This window comes from Tyto alba, unplaced genomic scaffold (genome assembly GCF_018691265.1).
Source record: "Tyto alba isolate M040663 unplaced genomic scaffold, T.alba_DEE_v4.0 Super-Scaffold_5, whole genome shotgun sequence".
NCBI classification, from domain to species: Eukaryota; Metazoa; Chordata; class Aves; order Strigiformes; family Tytonidae; genus Tyto; species Tyto alba.
This window is the reverse complement of record NW_024881326.1, coordinates 15,731,238-15,756,183: the sequence shown is the minus strand read 5'-3', so window position 1 is coordinate 15,756,183 and position 24,946 is coordinate 15,731,238. Positions and strand designations below refer to the sequence as shown.

The window sequence follows — 24,946 nt, the reverse complement described above, 5'->3', positions numbered from 1 at the left end:
ACAACTGCAGTGTTAGGACTGCTTACAGAGACATTGTTTGTATCAGCATGTCAATAACTAATTTTTATCATTAAGGAAGTAAATTTCAAATGGATTAGCAGGTTTACAGAAAAGCTTTTCTACAGTGCTCACCAGGATAATTTCATTCAACAAACAGCATGCTGATCACTTGACATTTGCTTCTTGTGAAAGGCATATTCTTTATTGCAGTAATTGAAGTGACATCATACCCTTGTTCATTATTAAGCATTTGTATTCACTGTTTTTTCAACAGTTATTCCTGAATTTCTAAACTCATCAGCAGTGGAGCAAACTAGTTTTAGTCATACTTTACCATATGCCTTTGGCAATTAAACAGCATGCCTCAGCAACTTCAACTAAGGTTCTGCTTAATCACCAATGATACATTAGTTAAAACAGACTCAGCTGTTTTGGTGGTCAGTGCATGGAATTTATATTGCCTTAAATTTCTTCCCAAGTTTATCTTGTTGCTCATTGTTAATTTGAGGGCTTAAAATCTTGGAAGCATAGATAGGTAACAATCAAAGTGTCAATATTAATCTTCAAGAGAAGACAGATATTCTTAGCATACGCAGAGTATCAGCTTTAAGTAAAGCTGATGGCCTCAATGTCCAAATCTGGAATTAGCAGAAGGTAATCTTCCTTCTCTAAAACTGCCCTGATTTTCCTCTTCCAAAGGGCAAGAAGATCCCCAGCTACAGTTACGAGTACTTTCTTACCTCATTTACCACAATTTAGAGTTAGCTTTTTGCCAGGACAACAAAAAGGCCTATCTGATGACATTCAGTGACTTATAATGGTAAAATCTCTTATGATAAAAGAAAAAGAATCTCAATTTTAAGTTTTGTGTTTTTAAAAAAAGCATGGGTGAATGTTTTTGAGATTAATCAGGAGTTATAGAAGTGCTGAGATTACAGATCCTTTTCTTACAGTTAACATTTTTCTTTTTTCAAGGAAATGCAAACTCAGTTCAAAAGGAACGCTGTGTAAACTTGATGAATTTACTTGATGAGCAAACCCCTTCCATTTTTTAAGAAAACAGGCAGTCAAGGTTATAGAAAGTTCTCTGCGGAAAGTTTGGAAACTCAGCTGTTTGGTTCTGAACTCTGCGTTGAATGCCTTGCAGGCAAATGTCAGGTTTCAGGAAGGCAACGGGAGTATGTGTCAGAATTGGACTCTAAGGGATAGAGGACTGCATGTTTAATTGAAGGTCATGCAATGGAAGACTATATGCTACATACGGCAAGCAGCTATAGTGAAAAAAACCCAGGAGTTTGTTTGTCTAATTTGGTTTATATAGCTGTACCCCTAATAGCTCTTTGAATTTCATGTGATCACAAAAAGACATGAGATATTCTGGCAGGTACATGTATAGCAATCCTACATGTACATGTCTGTATATTTTGGCCCCTTGAGGCAGCTAGCTGGACTCCTCTTCCCCCCCAACCCTCTGCCTTTTTAATTTTATAATTTCCACAACTCTTTTCTTTTCATAATTTAACAACTTAAACAGCACATTTCACTAAGTTTGAATCTAAGCCACTCAATGAACCACAGTGTTTGCATTCCAGATAGAAATTAGTTGTGATGACATGGAGATATACTACACATCCCAAGGATAATTTGCTACAGCGTTTTACCTTCAACATTGTACAACATCTTCATAAGATATAATATCTTACTGAGATACATTGTAACAACTTACAAGGGACCAAGAAATGTATTAATTATTTTTTCCTGCCTGTGTCTTAGTGAACCAAATTCAGGGAAAGTTAAGCCTCAAGTGAAGTCATCTTAATACATAAGTTTTGTACTTTGTCTCAATGGTTTAATTTCCAAATAAATCAGACTTGGCTCTAAGTAATTCTTTTGATTACAAACAGGCACTGCTGTCATTGCTTTGGGATAAAATAGAGCTGCATTGTAGGAAGTTAATTTCAATTTACTGAGATAATTCTGGTTAGTACCAGGGGATGACAGCCCAGGGCCTCTTCTGAAAGTCTGATTCTACCCCCAGGCCTGGAAAGTGATGATTACTAAGGCACTGACGGCGGTGATGAACTAAGTAGCTGTGACAATAATCAAAACTTGATATTGAAGAGTGAGTCATGCTTGAAATGTCCTGAATTGTCACCAGTCAGGAGCACATTCTCTTACTGATTGTTTAATAAAAGCACTGGAAAATGTTAAAGTGAGCCAAACAACTGGGGAAACAAACAATTTTGTATAGCTTCACTGTCCTAACACACTACATTAAAAATGAGAATATGCCATTACTAGTTGTACAAATGCAGTAAGTTTCTGTTTACTGACAGTTACAATTTACTCCTGCAGAGTATAGTGATGAGCCAGTCCCAGGCCAGCGTGAGGTTCTGGGATAGAAGGCAACAGTAGTTTTCACAGTGGCATCACACTTCCCCCACTTGGCTATTCCTTTCTACAGTCCAGAGTAAAACAGCACAATAAAACCAAAACAACTTGGACAATCTCAGTTATAATAAATTTGAGAAAACTATCACATTTAGTGTAGGAGAATAAAAACTGAAGGCAAGAGGGTAATCTTTTTTTTAAAAAAGAGGTTCAAGGCTGTTATTTTTAGGTTTATAGTTAAAACTGTTCCACAAATCCATGGAGAACAGGTCAGGAAATAGTGAATTTCTGGGGTTCAAGTAAGTTTTATTTGCTAATATCTTCAATGATGGATACACTTTTTGCATATACAAGATGGCTGGTATATAGAAGAAACTATTTAATTCAAGTGAAAAAGTAAATAAAGGATATAACCTGAAAACGTGTAAATTTGAGAAAGAGTCTATCCACTTTCACTATTTCTTTCTGTTAAATATTCCCTTAAAATCGAAATGAATGAAATATCAAGGCATTAAAGGATAGAATAAATAAATAGTTATGTATTTCCTATCTTTCTTGCACTTTTTCATCATTTAATACTTGCATTTTCATGTCATCTCAGGCTTGTATCATAAATGTTTCAGTGCAGGAATATATCTTTCTTCATGTTTGAGATTGCATCTATGCTTGAGAGTATTTGGTTAAAAGGGAAAAACAGAACTAAAGTGGAAGTTAAATTTGATTTAATCAAGTTATCTTTAAGTCTATCAAAATATGGATTTCCTTGAACCATTTATTTCATTTACTTCATTTATTCAGTGCAATTTATATTTAAATTCTGATTAAAACCTTTGTATTATATTTTTTTACATCACTAGAATAATTGGCTTCCAGAATTCACTGTAAAAGTATTTGCAACACAGAATTATATTTTAAAATTGATTTTGTACTTGTTATGCTGGCTTCTTCCAGACTAGTCTTTCTTACTGGACACCTGAAAAATCAGTAGGTTTCTCATTTTGGTTCCTGAGCGACATTATTTTCACTATTTTCTAAGGTTATACAGGTAATATATTCTTTTAACAGAATAAAGGTTCCTGTAATAGGTATGGCTAAAATGATGACTTGATTATCCTCAACACAAAAGAAGCCCAAAAAGGTAACTGATGTCTCACAGTGAAATATAACACCGAGCAGAGTCTTCTAAATGAGCTCATCTCTCCAAATATATCACCTCTCAGCAGCCTGTATTTCTAGATTTGTCACAGTTGCTGGAATTTGTTAAGTAAAATCATTCATGGGATAAACTGTAAGTAATCTCTGATTTGATAATTTGACATGACTCTGTTGATCTTGTTTCATGCATTGTCTTCTTAGATTTGTCAGACTGGAAAAATATGAAAAAAGCCCCAGACAGCTTAAGAGTTGACAAGTGAACCACAGCAATTTATGCTCTCTTTGCATGTGCATCTACTTCATGCACTTAATGGGAATGGAGAATTTTATTTTTTTTTTAACTTCACCCTGTCAACCAAACACGCAACTATGCTTTTGTAGTCAGAAGTCTGGTTTGGTGTTCTATTTTGTTTTTTTGTTTTTTTTTTTTAATTTTTCCCAGTGGATGAGACAAAAAAGTTCACTACTTCTGTAGCAAATAAATTACCCTTCTGGAAACAAATGAAATATTGTCTTACTGTGTATAGTTGTGTATCACAGAGAGTATGTAGACAGCAACTTTCTTATAGACTATAATTTCAGATAAAACCAATAATAAACCCTAAGGAAATCTACCAAAACAATCACAAAAACTCATTCAACTGGGACTTCTCTTGCCAATTTTCAAGCACATTTACAAACACGTTTGTGGCAGCACTAACACCACTTTGGCAAATTAAAAAGGCATAGCCACTGTTATGTCAAGCTTGGAGTTTCAAGCTGATACTTAAAGGAATCTATTAAGATGACAATATGATATTTTCTTTATTAGTCAGATTTGGCTACTAGATTTCACAAGGATCCTGTTGGATTTACCATATTACTCCGGCTAATTCACCAAAATTTCTGGGCATCCACTTAAAGGCAAGTACTAGCTGCTGCACACACCTATGGCTGCCTATGCTGACTTTGACATTGTATGTGACTCAGCATGTGCAATTACGTAGTATTCTCCAGACAGTCTTTCTACCATTCTTACACAAGTACAGGTAAGGGATGAAAAGCCATAAAAATGAATCCAAGCCAGGATTTCTTAACATTTAATGCATGCTGTCGTTTTACTCAGTTATTCAAGCTTTTACCCTAGCCTTCACCCAGTGATTGGCCCAAAAGAAAGCTTTGGAACAATGAAATGTTCTTTATGAGCAAATGAATGGAGTTTAGTACAGCCTGAAAAGGTACAGTTGGGGTTTTTTGGGTTTTAGAGGGAATTTTTTTTAAGAGATGGGATGATTTATTCTGAAACTATATAAATTACTTCCACACACTCTTAAAGAAATCAGATCAAATAGGCCAAAGGATACTGTTAAATGCCCAAATAAATTTTTTTATAGTACTTATTTCTATTACTAAAAACTTCAGATTTTGTAACGTTAACTTAGTATCTCCAGTATAAAATCACAATATGTGACCATAATGCACTTTCATTCATCATAGAGAAGTACAGCACTGATCACAGAATCTGCTATATTAAATGCAGTTGAACTGTTTGACTCCTGGAAGAAGTTTAGCAATTCACGATGGTAATATTTATAGCAGAATTCGATTAAGTTAATTTTGTAATTTAAACTAGTACAGAAAGCCAATGAAAATCCTAACTCGTGCACATTAGGGATAAATTCACACCTGAATGCTAATTTGGATTGCATATTGGATAATTGCAATTGTACACTGTAAACTCCTTTGAACTCCTTTAGTGTAATGCTATAAGCCAGTGGTTCTCAAACTATATTGAGGGGGAAATGGTAGTTCATAAATTTATGGCAAGTAGTTCATAAATTGTAGAAAGGAGGAGTTAGGTGGCTAGACAAAAAAAGGAGGTTTTGAAGACTTACAGCTCTGTACTAATATTTCCTGGTGTAGTATTTTCCCCAGAGAGAGCACTGTAGCTCTACTGTTGCACTGTTCACTCCCATATACATCATGGTTTCATCCAGTCTTTGGGGCCTGCAGCTAATTCTGATCAGAAAATTGTTTTACTTGTGCTGCAACTTATGAACTTTTATGTAAGAACAACAAATTAGAGGACTGAAGTGGCCTGGGCACAGACTGTTTCTCTGGGTTTGAAACAAGTTTATAGGAACATAAAGGAAGAAGGGAAAACCTGCTGTTTATGTTTACTTACAACACTATTGGGAATTTCCATTTCAGGGATTTCTATCTGGAAAGTACCTTTCGTGCTCTGCAGAATTATCTCCTTGCATTTCATCAGACAAGGGACTGAGGAGTAAGCATTCTTTAATAACTTACATGGCTCTATTTGTTAAGGAACTGTTAAATAAGGACAGACAGATATGACATGATTACTATTCTACTCACTTCTCCAGGAACTCTCGTTTAACAGGGGCAATGTCCAATAGGGACATTTGTCTGAAGTTTTTAGTTGCCAAGATCTTTTCTTATGTGTTATCTTATTTGTAAGGGAAGACTGAAAATAAAAACTGTAAAAGATGCATTAATACTGATCCACCATCTGATTTGGCCAAGATCTGTCAAGAAGACTAACATGCCCAAAATTTAAGGAAGACAGCTGAATGAACTTTAGTAATAAACAGGATGATTTAGGGAAATCCTTGAGCAACTCTCTTGGTTATACTGTATACATAAAAGTACAGAGGATACACACCCTGAAATTTGCTTATAATCAATAGCAATTTATTTCAGAATACTTCAATTTTCAAACAGTTTCATTATATGAGAAATATGGTGTTAGAATCTTTCAGGTCTTTACTTGGAAAATATTGGTAATAACCCCTACAAAATCAATCATTCTGTTTCAGTGGGGAGCAGATATTTTTTGAATTTTTTGACTGAATGCAAAAGATTTATGGGAGTTATTAAAATTGCAAAGTTAACCCAGTTATTCAAATCAAGTGTGATCAAATTATTCAGCCTAAAATAGGAACTTCTTTAAATTTAACATTTGGAGTCCATAAGGAGATTGTGAAAGCACTGCACTGCATACTTCAATCACATGAAAGTTTTAAGTAAAGTAGATATTGTAAAACCACTGAATATTAAATTCAATGCTAATTTCCTTAGGAGTATTAAAGCCATAAACAGGTTATGCATGGTATGGTAATAGATGAAGCACTTCTGGGAAATAAGGCCTTTAACAAGCTTGGAGTACCACGTGACCGTGGCAAGCAAAAGATCAGCTCATCAATTTCATTATTAATTCATTTCTAAGAACACAACTATGCTCATGTAAGACCTGACAAAACAGCATGAGCATTAATTTTGCAAACCAAAGTCTGTCTGCACCATGCAACACAGCAGGCCAAATTCAGCTGCAGCAGTGTTACTCTATCTGATACATACAAATCAATTACCACCCATTGGTACACAATTCTTTCAACAGCAATGCAGTATTAAAGGCAGATTAAAATATTCTGGTGTGGGAAAAAAATTATTAAGCAGTGAAGCTGAATTACAAAACTATAAAAACAGCTGTTAAAACAAAAGCTGATGGTATATGCAGTTGAGGAAAGGGTATATGTTCCCCACATAGTCAGTAAAGAAATGCTATGTTCCTCTTCATATTTGAACTCCTTTACTTTTCAGCATAAAAGATATACCCTTCTGTCAGCCTAGAAAATCCAGTTAAATTTCATGGTGACAGCAGGAGTGTGAGATACCATGCAGAGTATTTGCAATATTTCCTCAGATTACATGGCTAGCAATTTACTGGGAAGACAGAGATTTGTGAAATTAGTATTTGAAGTGCATTTTCCATCTATGACTTTTTCTTACTCATTTCAAATTTCACACAGGATATCTGGAAGAAGGAATTCCAGGCAGCATGTAAAATGCTGTGGGGGATGTCCAGGGATTTTACAGAGGTAGCATAGTAATCTATCATTTGGGTTGGGGAGTGAATTACAATTACCCTGCAGGAACAGCATTTTTGAAGGAAAAATACTACAAAAAATACTTCAAGATAAAGTTCACCCTCTGTCTTCTCTCATGGGAACCAGACCCAAAAAGTAATGAAAAAGGCTCTCATAAATTCCAAACTAACATGGCAGTATGATATGAAAATACATCCTGGCACCTTTCCAACTGTTACTCTCCATGAAGGCTGTAAACTGTCATAAAGACAGCTTCGTTGGCTCCCCAGTGGAGAAAAATCAATAAATATTGTAAGAGCAGTTTATTGAATGTACGTCAAGACTTCCTGGTTTTCCTCGAGTCAGGACATTTTATGGTATAATAGAAAGATATGATCAATGGCACTTCAACAAATCATAGCTATCAAAGTATCTAAAATCAAGGGAGAGACCGTGCAAAGTTAAAAATAGCAGATGAGACTCACTTCAGTTTTGGACCAAACAAATCTCAGCCACATTACATAACTGAACAATGGAACTTTATTAACATTGGAGAAAAATTTTTCAGCAAATTTATGTCCTAAAAATGACAGATAGCCTAAGCGAGATACTCCTGAGAGCTGAACCTCCTTCTCATCACCAGTGGATGATGAACTAGACTGAACTGTTTTAATACAGCCAGTCTTATACATCAACACAGTATTTTTTGAAGCGCCATGTAAGCCACAGAATACAAATGTTCAATTTAAAATAATTTTTAGACATTAGTATTCCAAAGACAGAAGTCCAGCTGTATCCAAAGGTAGTTGTGTCTTTCTAAGGCAACAGAAAGTACTAACTAAATCTCAAAGTTTCAGCAGTCTATGCCAGGAAAGATTTAAGACTTCAAAGTATGGTAACATTGTCCCATGCGTCCTTGCTTTTTACCTCAGCTGGTAATACGCAAATTACTGAAGTAACAGGAGGAGGCAGAACATTTGACTCTACCTTTGAGGATCAAAGGTACCTCCTCACCCTTATCTAACATCTGCCTTCGTCACTGTTTCACAAAACAGAAGTACAGAGTAATTTCGGTTAGAAGAGATCTCAGGAGGTCATCTGTTCCCACACCCCACCCACAGCAGGGCTGACTTTAATGTTGGATCAGGTTGTTCTGGGCCTTGTCCAGTCAAGTTTTGAATGCTCTGCCAGCACATCCAAGGACATTTAAAAACACCCAGCAATGCCAACAATTGAACTTTGCTAGCCTCTGTTCCTTGTTGGGACAGTGATGTGATGAATAAAATTAATTAATACTCTTTTTTTTTGTTGTTGTTTTTGGGGTTTTTTATTGGGGGGTGGAAAGAGAGAGTTGTTTGTTTGTTTTTTACAAATTCTGGCATGAAAAGAAATGCATCTCATTGGTTCAATACCATTCCTGTTAAAAAAATGACTTCAGATTGTATTTCTCTGGTTTTAGGTCATATTACATTGCCACAGATTGTCACTAGAGTTAAGTTTAAAATATCTTATCCCATCATGTGGGTATACTCTTCAGTTTTGGTATGTATGCATTGCTTTTATGTAGCAGAAACATTTATCTTACACTGATATTTCTAGCCTTGATTAACAAACCATTAGAAGTGTGATAAACTTTAGACTCATTAACAAAGAAAAATTCTGATGAATATAGATGAGACCAACACAACTAGCTTTCCTAACACACCTTTGCAGAATTGTGACATGTGGCTGCAAAATTTCAGTAAAGTGAGCCACACAATGTAGTGTATGTACTAAAATTAATGGAGGACTAAGTGAACTAGGTACTGAGAACACTATTAGTCAGCATTACATCAAGCTCCAAGAGTATATTTCTATGTGAGATGAAATATTATTTTCAATTATTGGGATATTATGATATAGAATATACCACGATAAAGAAGAAACATATCTTACCTATTCATCTCTTCAAGGCAGTCTGTTGCAAAGTAGAAGCTCTTTATTTTGGGGTGGCATGCTTTGAAGGCACTAGAAAATAAGCATAAAGTATAAAAAATACATTTTCTTTCAAACAGTTTGTCTACAAATACACAAGACTGACCTGCCCTATGATTCTTCAGCATGTTACCAGTTTCATAGGCTTTTTGAATCTTCAGTCTGAATTTTCCTGGTTAAACTTATAGATGGCTTCCTACTGATCTGATTACATCTACATTTGCAAGCCTAACTGATACTTTGTAAAAATTTCAAAAGCCCTTCAATGACTTAGAAATAGAAATCCTTTCAATAACCACTGATTTATACATTTTTAATCCCTAATTATAATCTTCATTCAATTTGAGTTCAACAGAAGCAATATGGAAAGTTCTTAGGGAATATAAGTGGCAGGTTTGCTTCATTTGGAAGTAGGTAATAATAAAGAAGTTCCTGAGACAGTCTTAACTCTTTAAATAGTCACTTCTAATTCCAGAAATTTCTTTGTCAAGTTACTTTAAACCCAACCATATCCCAAGGACTTTTCATCTTAATCTACTAGTCTTTGCTATGTTTTTTCTGCAGTCAACATGAGTTATTAGTAGTTAATGATTCTTCACCATTTCTTCATCTTCCACCTAGCAAATAACAGAGTTGTCAATATTTAAATTTAAACCGTATGTTTATTGTTACGTTATAATTCGTGCTCAATTCTATGTATCTTAGCATTTTTTTTATTGCACAGTCCGTTATCACAGATAGCTTTTGATTCAAGAAATCCTAGCTGTTTAGGAGTTTCCCCTCTCTTTGGTAATTTTAAATTTATGCAAAAGTTAATTTATAGCGTGAAATTCTTTGAAAAGTGCAAGTTAAATTACAAATCACTGGAATAGTTCCAAATCATATCACAATAGATTTAACTTAGTTTTAAAAGTCTACTGTTTTACCTGTGTAACTAGTACAGTATTAGTAGTATAGTATACTATATTCTTGGCTACATGGACCTGAGGTACTGAACAGTAGCATGACAAAAGGCAGCTGTACAACTGACATTGCTCTGTGCATTGCTAATATTCCTTCTCCTTCCTCAAATGTCAATTCCTTCACCAGCCATCTCGCCAGCGTAGTTCAATTCTATCTGATTTCACAAGCCAAGGTCTGATTCTCACTTTAGGCTGGCAATGTACAGACATCACTACATTGCATTGTAATCTATTCAGACTATATGCATGAGATAATAATCAAGCTCAACATCTGACAGCATGGGTGATTATAGTTTACATAAAAATGCTTTTTATTAATGCTTTTAGATGGTATAATCCCTCAGTTGAGCAGTTATTTAAAAGCTGCTGAGAACAATAATAATATTTTTTACAAAATTTTGATGTGAATATAATTAAAAGGAGTACTGCTATCAAGGAAACCACAAACTCAGAGCATTAAAGAGTATTCTTTTGATTAGCTGGCAAACGTTAAAAAACTACCACACTATCATTCATAACATTTATGTTAAAACACTGACATTTAAATGGTAATTACCAGATGTAAGAATTAGATTAGGAATCAGTACATATGGCATTATGAAGAACCTGTGATGCAACATTTCCACTATTAATACCTTAAATACCAATTAGTGTTTTATTAATCACTATTATTTATTACAGTTTTCAGAGACAGAAGTGAAAGATGAAGAAGCTACACTTGGGCACAGTGATTTTCTTATATATATTACTAATACAAGTATGTACAGTAACAGGCTTTCCTAACAAAAGTTCTACAGAAGAATGAGATAACAGCAGAGTTGTATTCACATGCAGTTTCCCTTTTCATGAGATTAGAGCTATATTAAGGGTAAGTTTATCTTTGTACAGAGGGTCATTATAAAACATCTTAATTCCATAAAAGAACACTCCAGAGGTATTTAAGCATTGTTTTGGCATATGGACATTGATAATTTCAACTGCAGATCCTCATCTCCCTAGCTACTTGCAATTTTGCAAATAAAAATAGTGAGTACATCGGAAATCTGAATAAGGAGGAAGCTTTTCTGGTGCCCACTAGATGGCATATGCTTTTTAATTATGTCTACTGAAGGTTAAGATTTTAATACAAGAGATTTTGATCATTATATAAATAAAGCTTTAGGTATACTCTGATTAAATCTATGATTTCTTTTACATGATTAGTATAATATGATTTTAGTGTCAAATATTCCTATCATTCTTAGTCTCCTACTTCTTAATGTGGAACTTTTTACTCCGCTTATGCCAGCTGACCACCAGCAACTCCAACTGCTGTAGCAAAACAGATTATATCTGTCTGTGAATCAGAAGTGTGAAATAGTTTTGTATATGTCTTTATACACACACATATATAAGCCTGGTATGTTACACACTGTTAATTACACACTAATTAAGAAATACTATACTTCCTTACAGAACTTAATTTTTAATAGTCAAAATAGAAAGTCACTACTAAACAAGTACTTCTGCATTGTTATATTATTTAAGCATGATATGCTATTTTCATGTATATATTTTCTGCTGAGATGTCAGCACACTGTTTTCAGTTGGTCTGAACTCTGTGCAACACCTCCACCTTCTAGTGTTCCAATTGCCCAACCATCTTCCAGTTCTGAGATTTAAGTATTCACTCGAATTGGAGAGGATTAAGTGGTGGATCTAAAGATTCTAATCCTCTTGATTAGTCCTGTTAGCATATCACATGATGGAGTGTCTGTTGTAAATAGGATTATTTTCCTAGATAAGAAATTTACATACATAAAAGCATTAAAATGCTAATATTGGGGTTTCAAAGTCAATCTTTTAAAAGTTGGAATATGTAGAGTTAGCGTGATAAACAGAACTTAAATTTAGCCCCATTATACTATTGTAATGTGATACAATCTATGATTCTGTATTTGAATATTACATTCTCACAGGAACCCTGCCTCAAGTAAGGTACAGAGAGTGGACTTGCTAGAGAGGCGAATTAGGATTATGCACAGATAAGTCTACTTTCTGTAGGACTGCTGTCCCAGTTACAGAATTTGTAATCATGTCATAAAATGTAGAAAGAGCAAGAATTTTTTCAAGGGTAAATCAGCTAAATGCTGCAGGTCTTCCTGCTTATGCAAAGGAGTTCTTACGTGCTCAGTCATAGCTAACAGACTTAATAATTGGTTACTACATGATTGTTCTTTTGTATCTTTTTGCCTGATATTCTGATAATTTACTGAAATGGTAACAGCTGCAATAATGTATTGTACTGTAAAATATTTACGTACTCTGAAGAAAACAGGTACAATTCTGTGGGAACTTTTGATTTTTTCTAGGCTACAAAATGTGACAATAAATCCATCTTAATCTCCCAAAAGTGTCACAAAGATTATTATTAGGGAAGCATTTAGATACACTAGCATTAAGAACCAAAGAAAAGTCCCCACGGAAATCATTCTAGACATATAGAGAAATATGAATAATGCAGAAGAATGATACCTATATTTTCACCTTTGCTTTGTTATGGAGGGCCCAAAACCGGATGCAGTGATCTAAATGTGGTGTAATGAGTACCAAGTATAAGAGAATAATCACTTGCTTCATCTATTGGCTGCACTCCAGCTAACACAGCCCAGGAAGCTGTTAGCCGTCTTTCCTGTGGGGGCCTGCGGGTGGCTTAAGTTTGGTTTGCTGTCTACTAAGACAGTCAAGTTTATTTCAGAAGAAGTAATAAAAATTACTGAAACTGTAGCAACCTTTAGGATATAACTTCATGTCTACCTATGACATTTATATAGAATTCTGACTGCACAGTTTCAATGTGAAGTGCCAACCGTATGGCATATACTTCCGTAAATTTGAAACCTAAATTTGCTTTGCTTCTGCAGTGAAAATTTTCACTAGGTGGAGACTGTTGAAAGTTCAGGCAAAGCACTAGTTAACAGTGATTAATTATATACAAAGTTACAATAATCTTTAATCTTGTGAATCAACTTAATAATGGGGCATTATAACTATCAGTATCTTTGAAAACAACATGATATTCATGTCATGCCACATTACACAAACTTAAATAACTAAGATTTCTAATACAGTATGATAATTTTTAATCATGAAGATGCAGGTGTTGCCTAAAAGCAGTGGAAAGGTTTTCAGTATCAATGCAAGAAATCTCATCTCTCAGGAACAAGGTCATTTTATATCCAAATAAAGCCTGGAGAGCTAAACAAGTCTGAGATAATGCCATGATTTGTATAATAATCAGGGTACCTTCATTAAAGGCATTAGTGAGGCAAACCATCAAACCATGCAGAATAATGCATTCAATTACTACATATTCTTGCGAAAGCTTTCTTAAGGCTATTTCATTCAATGTGTCTTATGGACATTAGTGGACATCCTATATATAAACCAGTGTTCTCTATCTGACAGAACAGTGGAAAAGATAAATCTATTAATTATTCAAGAAAGACTTCAAATTCTTTTGTTCAATAAGGTTTGAACATTTCACGTTGATATCTCTGAAAATAACAGAAATTTGAGGGGAAATCCAAGCTGAGTCCCAAAATGTTCTTAGTTTTGCTTTTGAGAGAGCTGAAAGAAAACTAAGTGTGATTTTAGCTTGACTTCTTTATGCACTAAAATACTAAGTGTACCTTTCAAGCAATTTTATTTTGAAACCAAATGAACTTACCAAAGAAAAAAGGAAAGAACTAGGTTTCTTTCTCCTGTCCTTAGTTACTGTCAAGGTAACTGCTTTACTAGCTTTTGCATTCATGTTAGAATGTACTGAATAAAATAAAAGTGAGTAAGAACACAACCAGGTTTATATTTTCAGATTTCAAGCTTGCGGTGAAGTTCAGGTCATATTCCAGCACTTACTAAAACTCCACTATTAAATGAAAACAATATCCTAAATGGAAAGAAGCGAGCAATGAGTCTATAAAATCTGTTTTTCAATAGTTCTCTGAAAAGGAGGCAAGAAAATCGTAACTGAAATATTTCCCTCTAATCTAGCAGAGAGAATAATGAAGGGTGAGAAATTTTACAGAATATGCTGGGTCAAAGTGGGTCACCATCACCTTAATTTTATTTGTAAAGGAATGCAGAAGAATCAAACCACATGAAGTTGTCCCTAGGGTCACCAAAACCATTAGCTTTTCAGTAGAATCAGGCAATGGCAACCATGCTTAGTCCTGTCCTTGGCAAAACAATATAGAAGAGGGTAGGTAAGTGCTTTAGAAGTGCGTTTATGGAGGCTGTGGATTAGAGTGGGCTGTTAACACAAGCAGGGCCCTCCATTCATATATGCTGGATATACTGAAATATAAGTGAGAATAACAATGGATTTACTTTCTCTCCAGTTTTCACATGAGTAGGTAAAATAGTGGCAAATGTGAGGTGTAGTTTTTATGATGGGGGTAATAGATAAATGATAGTGCATGAAGGAAGAAATCAAAGGGGAATTCAGATCAGCAAACAGAGAATTCTGGTAATGTCCTCATTAGACTTTTACCCCTTGATCTACCTCTTTTTGAAAGGATTCAAAGCCCAAAGGTACTGTTTTCAGTAGTGTGCAAAGTTTTAGTTAATCGGACTTTTTTTCTGTTCATATACCCTACAGAAATTGTTCTCTAAGAAATGTTCTAAGGAAATGTGTTCTAATGCTTAGAGAAAAGCTCTGGAAGCTATTTTCTAGCTGCACGCAATGACCTTCTGTTTGATCTCAATTAATTCACTGCAATTTGTTAAGAGTTTTATATTCTAACAAAAGGGGATTATTTTTCCTGTGTTTTTGTCCAATATCATTATTAATAACTACCCATTCCTCAGAGAAACTTATAGTGTGCAGTTCACGTTTAATTTCTATAGTGATACCCTCAGCTGAAAGGAGTAATAGAAGTATAAATGCACCATCTTCTAATTCTCAGACAGACAGTAATAATACCTTCAGACAAGAACAAGTAATTTAAGAGGTTTGATTTTCTGATGAGTAGTCTCTACTGTAATTCATATTTTCAGTATTTTTATTGTACATGTCTTCACAGCTGTAGAACTAGTGTTCCTCAGACCAAAACTGCATTTAATCATCAGAAAAGCACAACAAAATTTCAGGATGCTTAGTTATAAGTAGGAAAGCTTTAGTAAGAGAGTGTCTTTAACACTGTTCTATATAGTTCCTCATGGCAGCAAGTTTTAAAAATCCAGATGAAGTTTACACAGAAGACACATGCAAATAATTCATGAGGTACTGGCAAAGTGCTAGTCTCAAAGTATTAGAACTGTTCTGTTAAACATGTTGTTTGACAGCTATGAATTACAATCCCAACAATGCTTGCAAAAAATTTCCAATGAGTGTATGTTATTAAATTTGCCTCAAGGGTGGCAAAGCTTAGCATATGCTTTTTACTGGGAGCATAATGCAGTAGTAGCAGTACGCACATAAGCAATAACGCAATGTTCATTTTGCATATGGAACCTAAATATTTTAGCAGTTGAGAATAACACAATATTGGGTAAATAAGCTTCCTCCACAAAGGAGAAAATGGAGACTATATTCACCATCCCTTGCTACAATATTTTTAATGGTATTTCTTATGGTAATAGTTTCTTGCACATTTGATTCGTATCAAGATGACCATACTGAGCCTGAGAAAATTTTATCTCTTGGATCGTGTATTCGTTATTTTTTTCCTTTACTTATTTAACTGAAGATGTAACTGGGTTGGCTGGAAAGCTGACAACAGAATTATCCAATTATTTGTAAGACAGTTTATGGAATTTACATTAAATTGTATCTTTTCTAGTAAAGAGAAACACTAAAACTTAAGTGAATCTATTATGCATTATTTACAGATTTCAAGGTTTTCTGTGTAACTTCCTTCTCTGGGCTTTGAAAATTTTCAGTACTATGTATAGAATACTTCCAAAAATGATCCCTCAATTTATAAACATAATTGACACATTACTTACTGTTTTCTTCTGCATTCAGTTGCTCTATCTATTCTGAACTCTGGTAAACTAATGAAACCTTCTGCTTTTTCATCCTATGAAGAGAGAAGGGAAAGTGACAGTGAAGAAGAATATAGAGTTAAAGAAGAGAGAAAGTGAGCAGTAGCTATTTAGGTCTTACACTAAGAACATCATCCAATCAGTTGAAATACTGAATGTCTTTTCCCCATAGGGTTTTTACTCAAAAAAAAATTATTTACTTCATCATACTATGCCAAAAACTTTTATGATGTACCTAAACTGACAGTTACTTAAGGGAGCTGTAGTAATCTTAATTCCCCTTTGCTGAAGATTACAGAAAACTTTCCAGCAGCAAATACAGCATCTAAAATAGTGTTCAAGACATCAACAACTACAGAGAAAAATTCTCGGTTTCTTCATCATATGGTTTACATTTTAAAACTGTTTTGTGGATGCCTCCTTTTAAAGTCATGATTGTGCAGACCATCTGCCCTGCTAATAATAATTGAGAAGGTTCCTACAGCAAGCTCACCAGTGATTGAATGGAAAAGTAATAACTATAAAGTATCTCTTGTTGATTTTTGATTCTTTTGAAGTAATTCACCAGGAAAAGCAAGGAGACATATTAACACCAGTCATATTTTTGAAAAGTATTAGCAAGTGTACTTTGAATTATTGCTTGACTGTAAACAACAGACTGAAAATCAGTAGGACACAAAATGACTACCACCTTGTATATAACAATGTCAAACAAATAAAATGTACAACACAAAACCTGTATCATTCACAGTCTGAAACAATACTGTTTTGCACTGGCAAGAAAATACAAAAACTGAGGATAATTATGCTAGTAAAATTGACCTCTTGAAGAAAATGGAAAATATGAACTAAAATATCAGTAATCAAAGCAAGCTGTACACAGACAGTTTAGATCATGCACTGAGGCTCAATGCATACAAATGGAAGAAGAGCAGTCTAACGATTTTTGGCTTCTCCCCTCCATTATTTTTTCCTACATAAATGCAGATTGCACAAGTGTAGGCCCAATGGTTTTCAGTAACATTTTGCCAAGAACAGCATTTTACACATGAGAAACTGCAAACTCAAGACTAATTCAGCAAAAATCAAGAGGAACATCTATATAAGAATAACTTGGAGATAAAGAGATGTACAAATTCAGATTTTCCACATCTGTTTCACATAATGCTTAACTAACACTAATGATTACACTGTATACATCTCAGACAACGGAAACTAAGGAGAGTTGCTTGTGAACATTGTGTTAGTCCAAATAAATAGTATCTGTAGAAAAGTAGTAACTATTGGTACATTAATTTCTTTAGGAGTGCCATGAACATCTGCTATTTTATCAATCCTGGACATGGACATTGGAGACTTTAAAAAATAATTTCAATTGAAATGTTTTTACCTACAGTGAACCAGACCTGGCAGTTAAAGTGGCAGTTCACTAACGTATACTACCATGTAGTAATAATAGACTTTATTCAAAGGAATTATAAAGCTTAAGGTTTAATTTTGGCTTTCTCCAAACATAGAGTATACTTACATTCTGGTTTGTGTACCAGTACAAGGATGAATCCTTCAGAATAAACCAGTACTTTTTCCATTTCTGTGTGAAATATCCTTTGGCATCCTTTTTCTTCCATAGCCAGCCTTCACAATCTCCATGGCCCAAGTCTTTGCAGGAAATCCGTCTTCTGCTCCCACTTGTTAGAGAGCTCCCTGAGAACGTGACAACAGTGTGACATCTCACTGAATGACAGAGTGAAAGAACTATTCTCAATATAAACACACTATGAATTCTTAACAACGATTCAATTCAAAATCCTTCAAGCCAAATCCTCTCCAGTTTCAAGGAGAGGAGATTGAATGAACCATTTCTAAATTTGACAATGCTCTGCAATTTTGGTTTGAGCATGAATACAAAATAAAGGGGGCCTGTTTCATGTAATGGTTCATTTAATCTCTAGAGGGTTAATTCTTCTTTGGTCTGCATTTTTATCTGATTAAGATGAGCATCATCATTCCAAAGTAAAACTGTATTCCTTTAGCCTCAACTTGAAACTCAGAGTATGATGCAATTGGTATACAGATGTAAACACTACTTTTTCTGTACGTTTTCTGCTACTACTTTTAACAATAGAAAGCCTGTCAAATTCTGGGAATTTTTGTACTAAATTTTTATAGTCAATATTTATAGTCAATAAAAAAGAAAGATCATCTACTTCCATAAAAATGTACATGCTTACATTTCTTCTATCCTGAATTTAACTGAACAACAATATTTTAACTTTACCACACCTTGTTTAAGGGCATAGCACCAGGAAAAGTTGTTTTTTTTTTTTTTTTTCTGGTTGTTGTTATTTCAATACATCTTAACTGAAACGCTTAAAATTTTAGTGTGCTTTGGAAATATCAATGAGGATGACTTTTTTTGTAATTATAGTATTATCTTTCCTGAAAGAGACTCCATAGGAAATTTCCTTAAAATATTAGTCATTTTTCTGTGAAAAAAGCGATTTTGTATTGCTAAAAGAATTGTATTTGTCCTACAGCTGTGAAACAGTGAAGGTATTTAAATAACAACAAAACACCATCTTTTGTTCTGCAACATTCCACAACCCAGTTCTTAACATTTTGCTCTTTTTATAATAAGATACTGTGCTGTATCTTGGTCAGGTTTAGAAGTATTAAAAACATATAGTACAATAAAAAGAAAATTTTCATAGAAAGAAATTTAAACCAACAAATAGACTAAAAAGAGCTTACTGGTCACATACTTTCATATTAATTTATTATGCTGTAGCTAGTTTTCATATGCTCATTTTTTTAACAGTCTCAAATGGTCCATGAGTAGATAAAGAAAGAGAGCAAAAGGAAATAGCAAAATACACAGGTATACACACCTTTCCTCTACTTCAGTCAGAGGAAATTTTACCACTGAGTCTAGGAATATTATACTTTATAACACATTTATTAGGTATTTTAATTTGGTATTTTACTTTGGTTTTTACTATCAAATTTACAAATATTAAGTGGAACTTTATCATTTGATCCAGATCACTTATTATCAGAGAAGTCACCTCATATTCTAGTTTCAAAATGTTAACTCAAATAAATTACCTTTTGACCATTTTCTGCTTTTTACCCTGAGGGAAGCGTAATGGAATGACTGTAAAAAAAAAAATTAAATTATGAAAAACCAATGCAGATAATAGTAGTAACATGAAACAGCTGGCATTCACTACCATCTCCTTGGTTATCTTTGAGATAATTATCATAGGAACAGTTACCATGGGATCTAATTTTTGTCATTTTTCACTTACTACTGTTACAGATATCATAAAGAAAACAACACAGTGATAAATCTGCAAATTGAAATCTCAATTTTTTTCATTTATTAATTAAAATTGCAAATAAATAATTACAGATTCTTTGCATGAATCATTATGCAGTAGTAAGGATATAGACTCGTATGAATGACCTAATAAAATGCATGATACTTGAAGTCTGGTTTAAGTATACATGAGAGAGTTATACAAATATTCATTCAAAAAGAAATGTCCACCACAAACATTATATAGTTAATGTGTAAAGTCATCTATTCAATGACATGTTGAAGTCACATTCCTTAATAATTAAGGAATTAAGGAAATAATTAAGTTTGTCAGGTTGGTAGGTTGACACTGTAACTCTGAGGAGAAAACAATAAGTTCTTTATTTTGTGGCTGCATTATAAAATCATTACAGATTCTTAAGAAAAAATTAAAAGCACTTCATTTTTTAAACCATTTAAAAACAGGAATACTACTCAAAAGATGGTAAGGATTTACTTCAAACATGTAAATGTTAGGAGAAAAATTACATGTCAACATGACGAAGTAGCTGCCTGATTGATAACTGATGCTGCCATTACCAGTAGAAAAAACAGCAGACATTCACAGCATGATAAACCAGCAGATCCAGGCAAAGGGTAGCATAACAAGGGCCATCTTTTTAATTTTCTTAACTTTTCCTTTGGGACAGATAACACAGTAGAGGGACTAAAGGAAGGGCTCCTCTGTCACTGACGGGGATATCTCCATGCTACTTGAACTGGTGATACGACTACAGAATATTACCTTCTCCCAGACATCACCTGACTGCTTACCCTGCCTTACCGCAGCTCCTCACCATGTGGTTAAAAAAGCAAACACATGCTATAGAGGTCGTTATTAACAGCTGTGGTAGAACATATTAAATAAGTGTTTAAATATCACAATTTCAAAACCTAAAATAACTGAGGGTTATAATTAAAATATATTAAAATATATAAAATATATTATATTATAAATCATTTAAATTAATATTTAGGATAATGAAGGATTACAGCTTAAGCACTATAGAAGAGCAACAGCTGAAAACAGGACTCCAACTACTGGAGAGACAAAGTTTTATTTTAAAAGAAAGTGGAGGTGGGGGGAGTTGTTTTGCACATGCACAGACCTATTTGTAACCCTTCTGCAATTTAGTCAGTTTACAGTGTTGAACAGCATGAATATTTTCTAGTGACTTGCAGAAATCAGCAGTTCTTGACTCTTGGAAGAGCTGACTCAGAACACCAGATTTCTGTGTTCTCTTTATCTCAGACTGTTCTCCCATTCAGTCACAGTATATGAATGCTACACAAAAATATTGTAATTGTGACAGGTGACAAGCTCTGTAAGTGTATATGTGTTGTATCACCATAAGAGAGTACATATTCTCCATTTAACTTGATAGCTGCAAATTTATCTCTCTGTTTTGAGCACTAGAGAAGACAAAGATTAATGATTGCTCCTGTGCTATAGGAAAAGTAGTAAAAAACAGTCAGAAAATGAAAAAACAAAAGTAAGTCTGTGAGAAAGCATTAAAGATGCACAGCAACATTGGGGTTTTTATTGGTGTATTGCAAGCCACAGCAGCAACATTAGTCTGTCATATTGTGGCAACTGGAGTTCTGTGGTGACCGTGACTGAAACAATCTGTTCAGTGCTCCTCTTTCTGCATAAAAATGCATTAGGACAGAGCAGGGTATCTGTTTCTGAAAAAGAGATCACCAAATTCATCCACAATTTAGGCTAAAAAAATATAGTGATGGAATAAAACCCTATAATTAAGTTACTGTTTTTGCATATGATTAAAGAACTGCAAGAAAAATGGAACAGGAGGATATACACATTAGGATACTCACCAGAAACTGGTATGCATCGGTCAATATAAAAGTTTTAAAAATAATGAAAATACAAGCACAACAAATCAAGGAGAGCTGAAAATATTAGCTATTCTGAAAACATAAGTTAATTAGTCTTAGTATGTTTTGTTTATGCACACATGAAATGTATTCAAAAAAGAAAACTAGAGAAAGTGAAAGGCTTGTAATACCTTGGGAATCAGTACTTAATTAGCACTGCTAATTTACAAAATTCAAGCTTCATATTCTGAGAGATAAAGGTACTACTATATAATTAACTTTGTGGTAAACACTGTAAGAAAACAGAACTTGCAACTTCAAAATGACTCAGAGTTGCTACGGGAAACAGACAGATGATGTGAGAACATACTGTGGTTTTCAGCATTTAAGTTCTCATCTCAAAACCACAACACAAAGTAGAATGTTAAACAAAATGCACACCATGCCAGCCCAGCCCAAAAAGAAGCACACCATAGGAGAAAAAAAAAAAAAAAAAAGAAAGAAAAAGAAAAAGAAAAAGAAAAAGAAAAAGAAAAAGAAAAGGCTACAGAATTGAATCTGTGCTACATGAAGCTAAATTAATGAGACCTCAGCAAAATCATAGTGTAGTAGTAGGAGTGCTGTCACAAAATCACCAAATGAAACGTTATGCTATGTTTGAAAAATGCCCTGGAGACTAGAGATTCAGTTGCGTGTCAGGATGAAGGGAACCAAGTCTATTAATGAAAACTGGTTGCATGTACCTCTGCTATTTTGAACCTTAGGAGTTTTTAAGGAAAACCATTAGCAAGTTCAGAACACAGCCATAGGTGCATTCAGTTGTGAAGTACACAAATCATGGGGCATAGTGCCGATTTCCCCAGATTGTGTGTATTGGATTATTTGCAGTACCAGGATCCTGGGGAACAGCCACTGGTCCAAGTGTGTTCCCAGGGAGGCAGCAGGCAAGGTAGGAGTGGCACAGAGGGGCAGCGTATCAATAAACACAACTGCGGGTTTTCACAAAGGTCAGATAATTTAGTCATACATCTTCCACTATTGTCACTGGTCTTTAGCCTCACTTTGTAAGTATTGGCGAGACAGAATGAAATCTGGCAACTTTCAGAAGTTATTTAGCACCTACTTAGTCAAATAAGTGCTAAGTCAGAATGAAGAAACAGGCATTATAGATGAAGATTCTGTTGTTTGTCCTTAGCATGAAATATTTGCAAAATACTAAGTCATAAAATAATTTCTAGATATTTTCCATTGAAGACCCTCAAAATTGGTACCACAAAAATCTTTGAAAATCTTAATCCCATATGTCCCTATCATAGTATTCATAACATTTAAATATTTTAAGAGTTTTAAAAATTTTGTTTAACTTCAGGGCAACCTTCCCTCCACAGGTCCCTTACGACCTAAACATTTTCTATGATTCTCCTCCCAAATCAAATATATACTTTAGAACACATACTGAGGCTCCTACAAAACTTAACTGAAAATAGTGCATACTCACTGACCTGCTCTGGTTGCAGTAGTCGGTTTTCTGAATATGGAAATTATTCCTAGCTTTTTATTTTCAGATGTTTGATAAGACAGACAAATGTCAGGATTTGTGATATCTTAAGTATCTTTTAAAAATATGACAATTAATTGAACTGTTGGGGATTTTTTTTTTTTTATAAAGTACATTTATAATTCATTACCTTCCTCATGGATGTGCTTCCTTGATGGTCAATGGCAGAACTTGCATACCTAGGACAGAGAGGAAGAAAGATGTCAAATAACTACGGAAAGAACTAAATCTGAATAAGTAGTGCATATATACACACATTATGTGCATTTCCAAATGTATGCTTACAGATGTAATCATGTATCAAAGTTACTTAAAATACAGAACTTAAAATGGGAGGCCCTTTGGAAATTTAACCATTGTTTTCAATGAACAGGGCTAATGTTATTAAGAAACACAAAACCATTCTTAATATTCTGACGTAAAAACATATATCATTTGAGAATATCTGATTTTGATTTAATCACTGGCCTAAAAATACTCAACCCTGTTCAGCTAAGATTCAAAAGCAACCAACACAATTTCTCCCTTCTAGGGACTGCAGGCCTAGGACATTGGTTCTTCGTTGCAGAGTTAACTCTTATTTATGCATTTTTTTCAGCATCAACAGCATTTAACACAGGTATAGTGGATTCCTAGTGTCCAGCCTACAGTGGGAAAGAATAAGTATTTTTAAATAGGAAAAAGGTAGAAATACAAATAATAGTTTAGCAATTTAATTTTAAGAGTAATTTGTATTTTAAAATGTAACACCTTTCGGATATGTATTTGAACTTATATTCTGACCTTTAGGAAAGACTCATACGCGTTGCATATTTTGAAAAGTCAGTTCCTTCCCATGTCATTACAGAATAAAATCAAGGATAACCCAAATTGCTTAATATGTGTCTTCTTTTGAGTTTTTGGATAACTTAACTTTATCAATATGTAAGCATGTGTATAAACACCTGGACATTAATTAGTAAGTGTGTAACTATCAGGCCAAATTTGACATGACTGTCAGCTATGTTTGCAACGTACAGAGAACATCTAATATCTTCTTTTGTTCTGCTCTTTCCCCACCACCTCCTCTTTCATATTCTGGAAGCACCTAAAACCAGGGAATTCATAAAGACCACAGCTACTTAACATTTAACTAGAAATTTTAGATCATCAGAAAAACAGTAATATTTTTGTGGTACTGATATATTAACAGTATCTTCTTGGCTGGCAAACAGGGAATGCAACAGTTACATTTGCTATTGGAGGGAAGCGTAGTGATCACTTTCTATGGGCCCGAAACCAGTCCTGACATAAAAATTAGAAACTCCCAGCAACAAAATGAACACCAAGTAAACTTTCCCAAAGTAACTTCGATGTAGGCTCCAACTGCTGCTACAGTTCACTTGCTTTTTAGCATCAATATCCCTGTACTAGAGAAACTGGTATACTGCTTAGTTCTCAGAAAGGCTATTGCAGAGAACTTGAAGTTCAAAACCTCTGGAGAAGGTCTGGACAAAGGTTCCCCTTCCCGAAGATGTCTGATTAGTGTCCTGACACGATGGTGCTGCAAAACATTTTAGGTTAGAAAGGAAAAAGCCTGGGATAGTCCCTGTTCTGTAGGCCTCTGTGATTCTTTCCCTTATTAAGGGGATGCTGTCTGCATATCATTCATATAAATACTATGTGTACGATAATTTGTCTCTACATAGTAGCAGTTGTATTGCTAAATCCTTTTGAAACACTACAATAGTGAAGGCTGTTAGGTAGGTACAGACATATCAGTGGTCCTTCAAAATTTTTAATAGCGTGCAGTTCTGATTCCTTAGCATCAAGGAGG

At 34.3% G+C, this 24,946-nt stretch overlaps 1 protein-coding gene across 1 annotated transcript in view; it reads right to left on the bottom strand.

Moving 5' to 3' along the window:
• Window positions 1-24,946, bottom strand: part of LOC104364206 (connector enhancer of kinase suppressor of ras 2) — a 215,331-nt gene that overhangs the window by 9,614 nt on the left and 180,771 nt on the right. The window contains exons 15-19 of the mRNA XM_032982760.2: window positions 23,261-23,309; window positions 19,484-19,532; window positions 17,907-18,082; window positions 16,340-16,413; window positions 9,351-9,422 (exon numbers count right to left, since the gene is read on the bottom strand). Of these exons, the coding sequence (XP_032838651.2) occupies window positions 9,351-9,422; window positions 16,340-16,413; window positions 17,907-18,082; window positions 19,484-19,532; window positions 23,261-23,309 (420 nt within the window). The remainder of the gene's footprint in view (window positions 1-9,350; window positions 9,423-16,339; window positions 16,414-17,906; window positions 18,083-19,483; window positions 19,533-23,260; window positions 23,310-24,946) is intronic.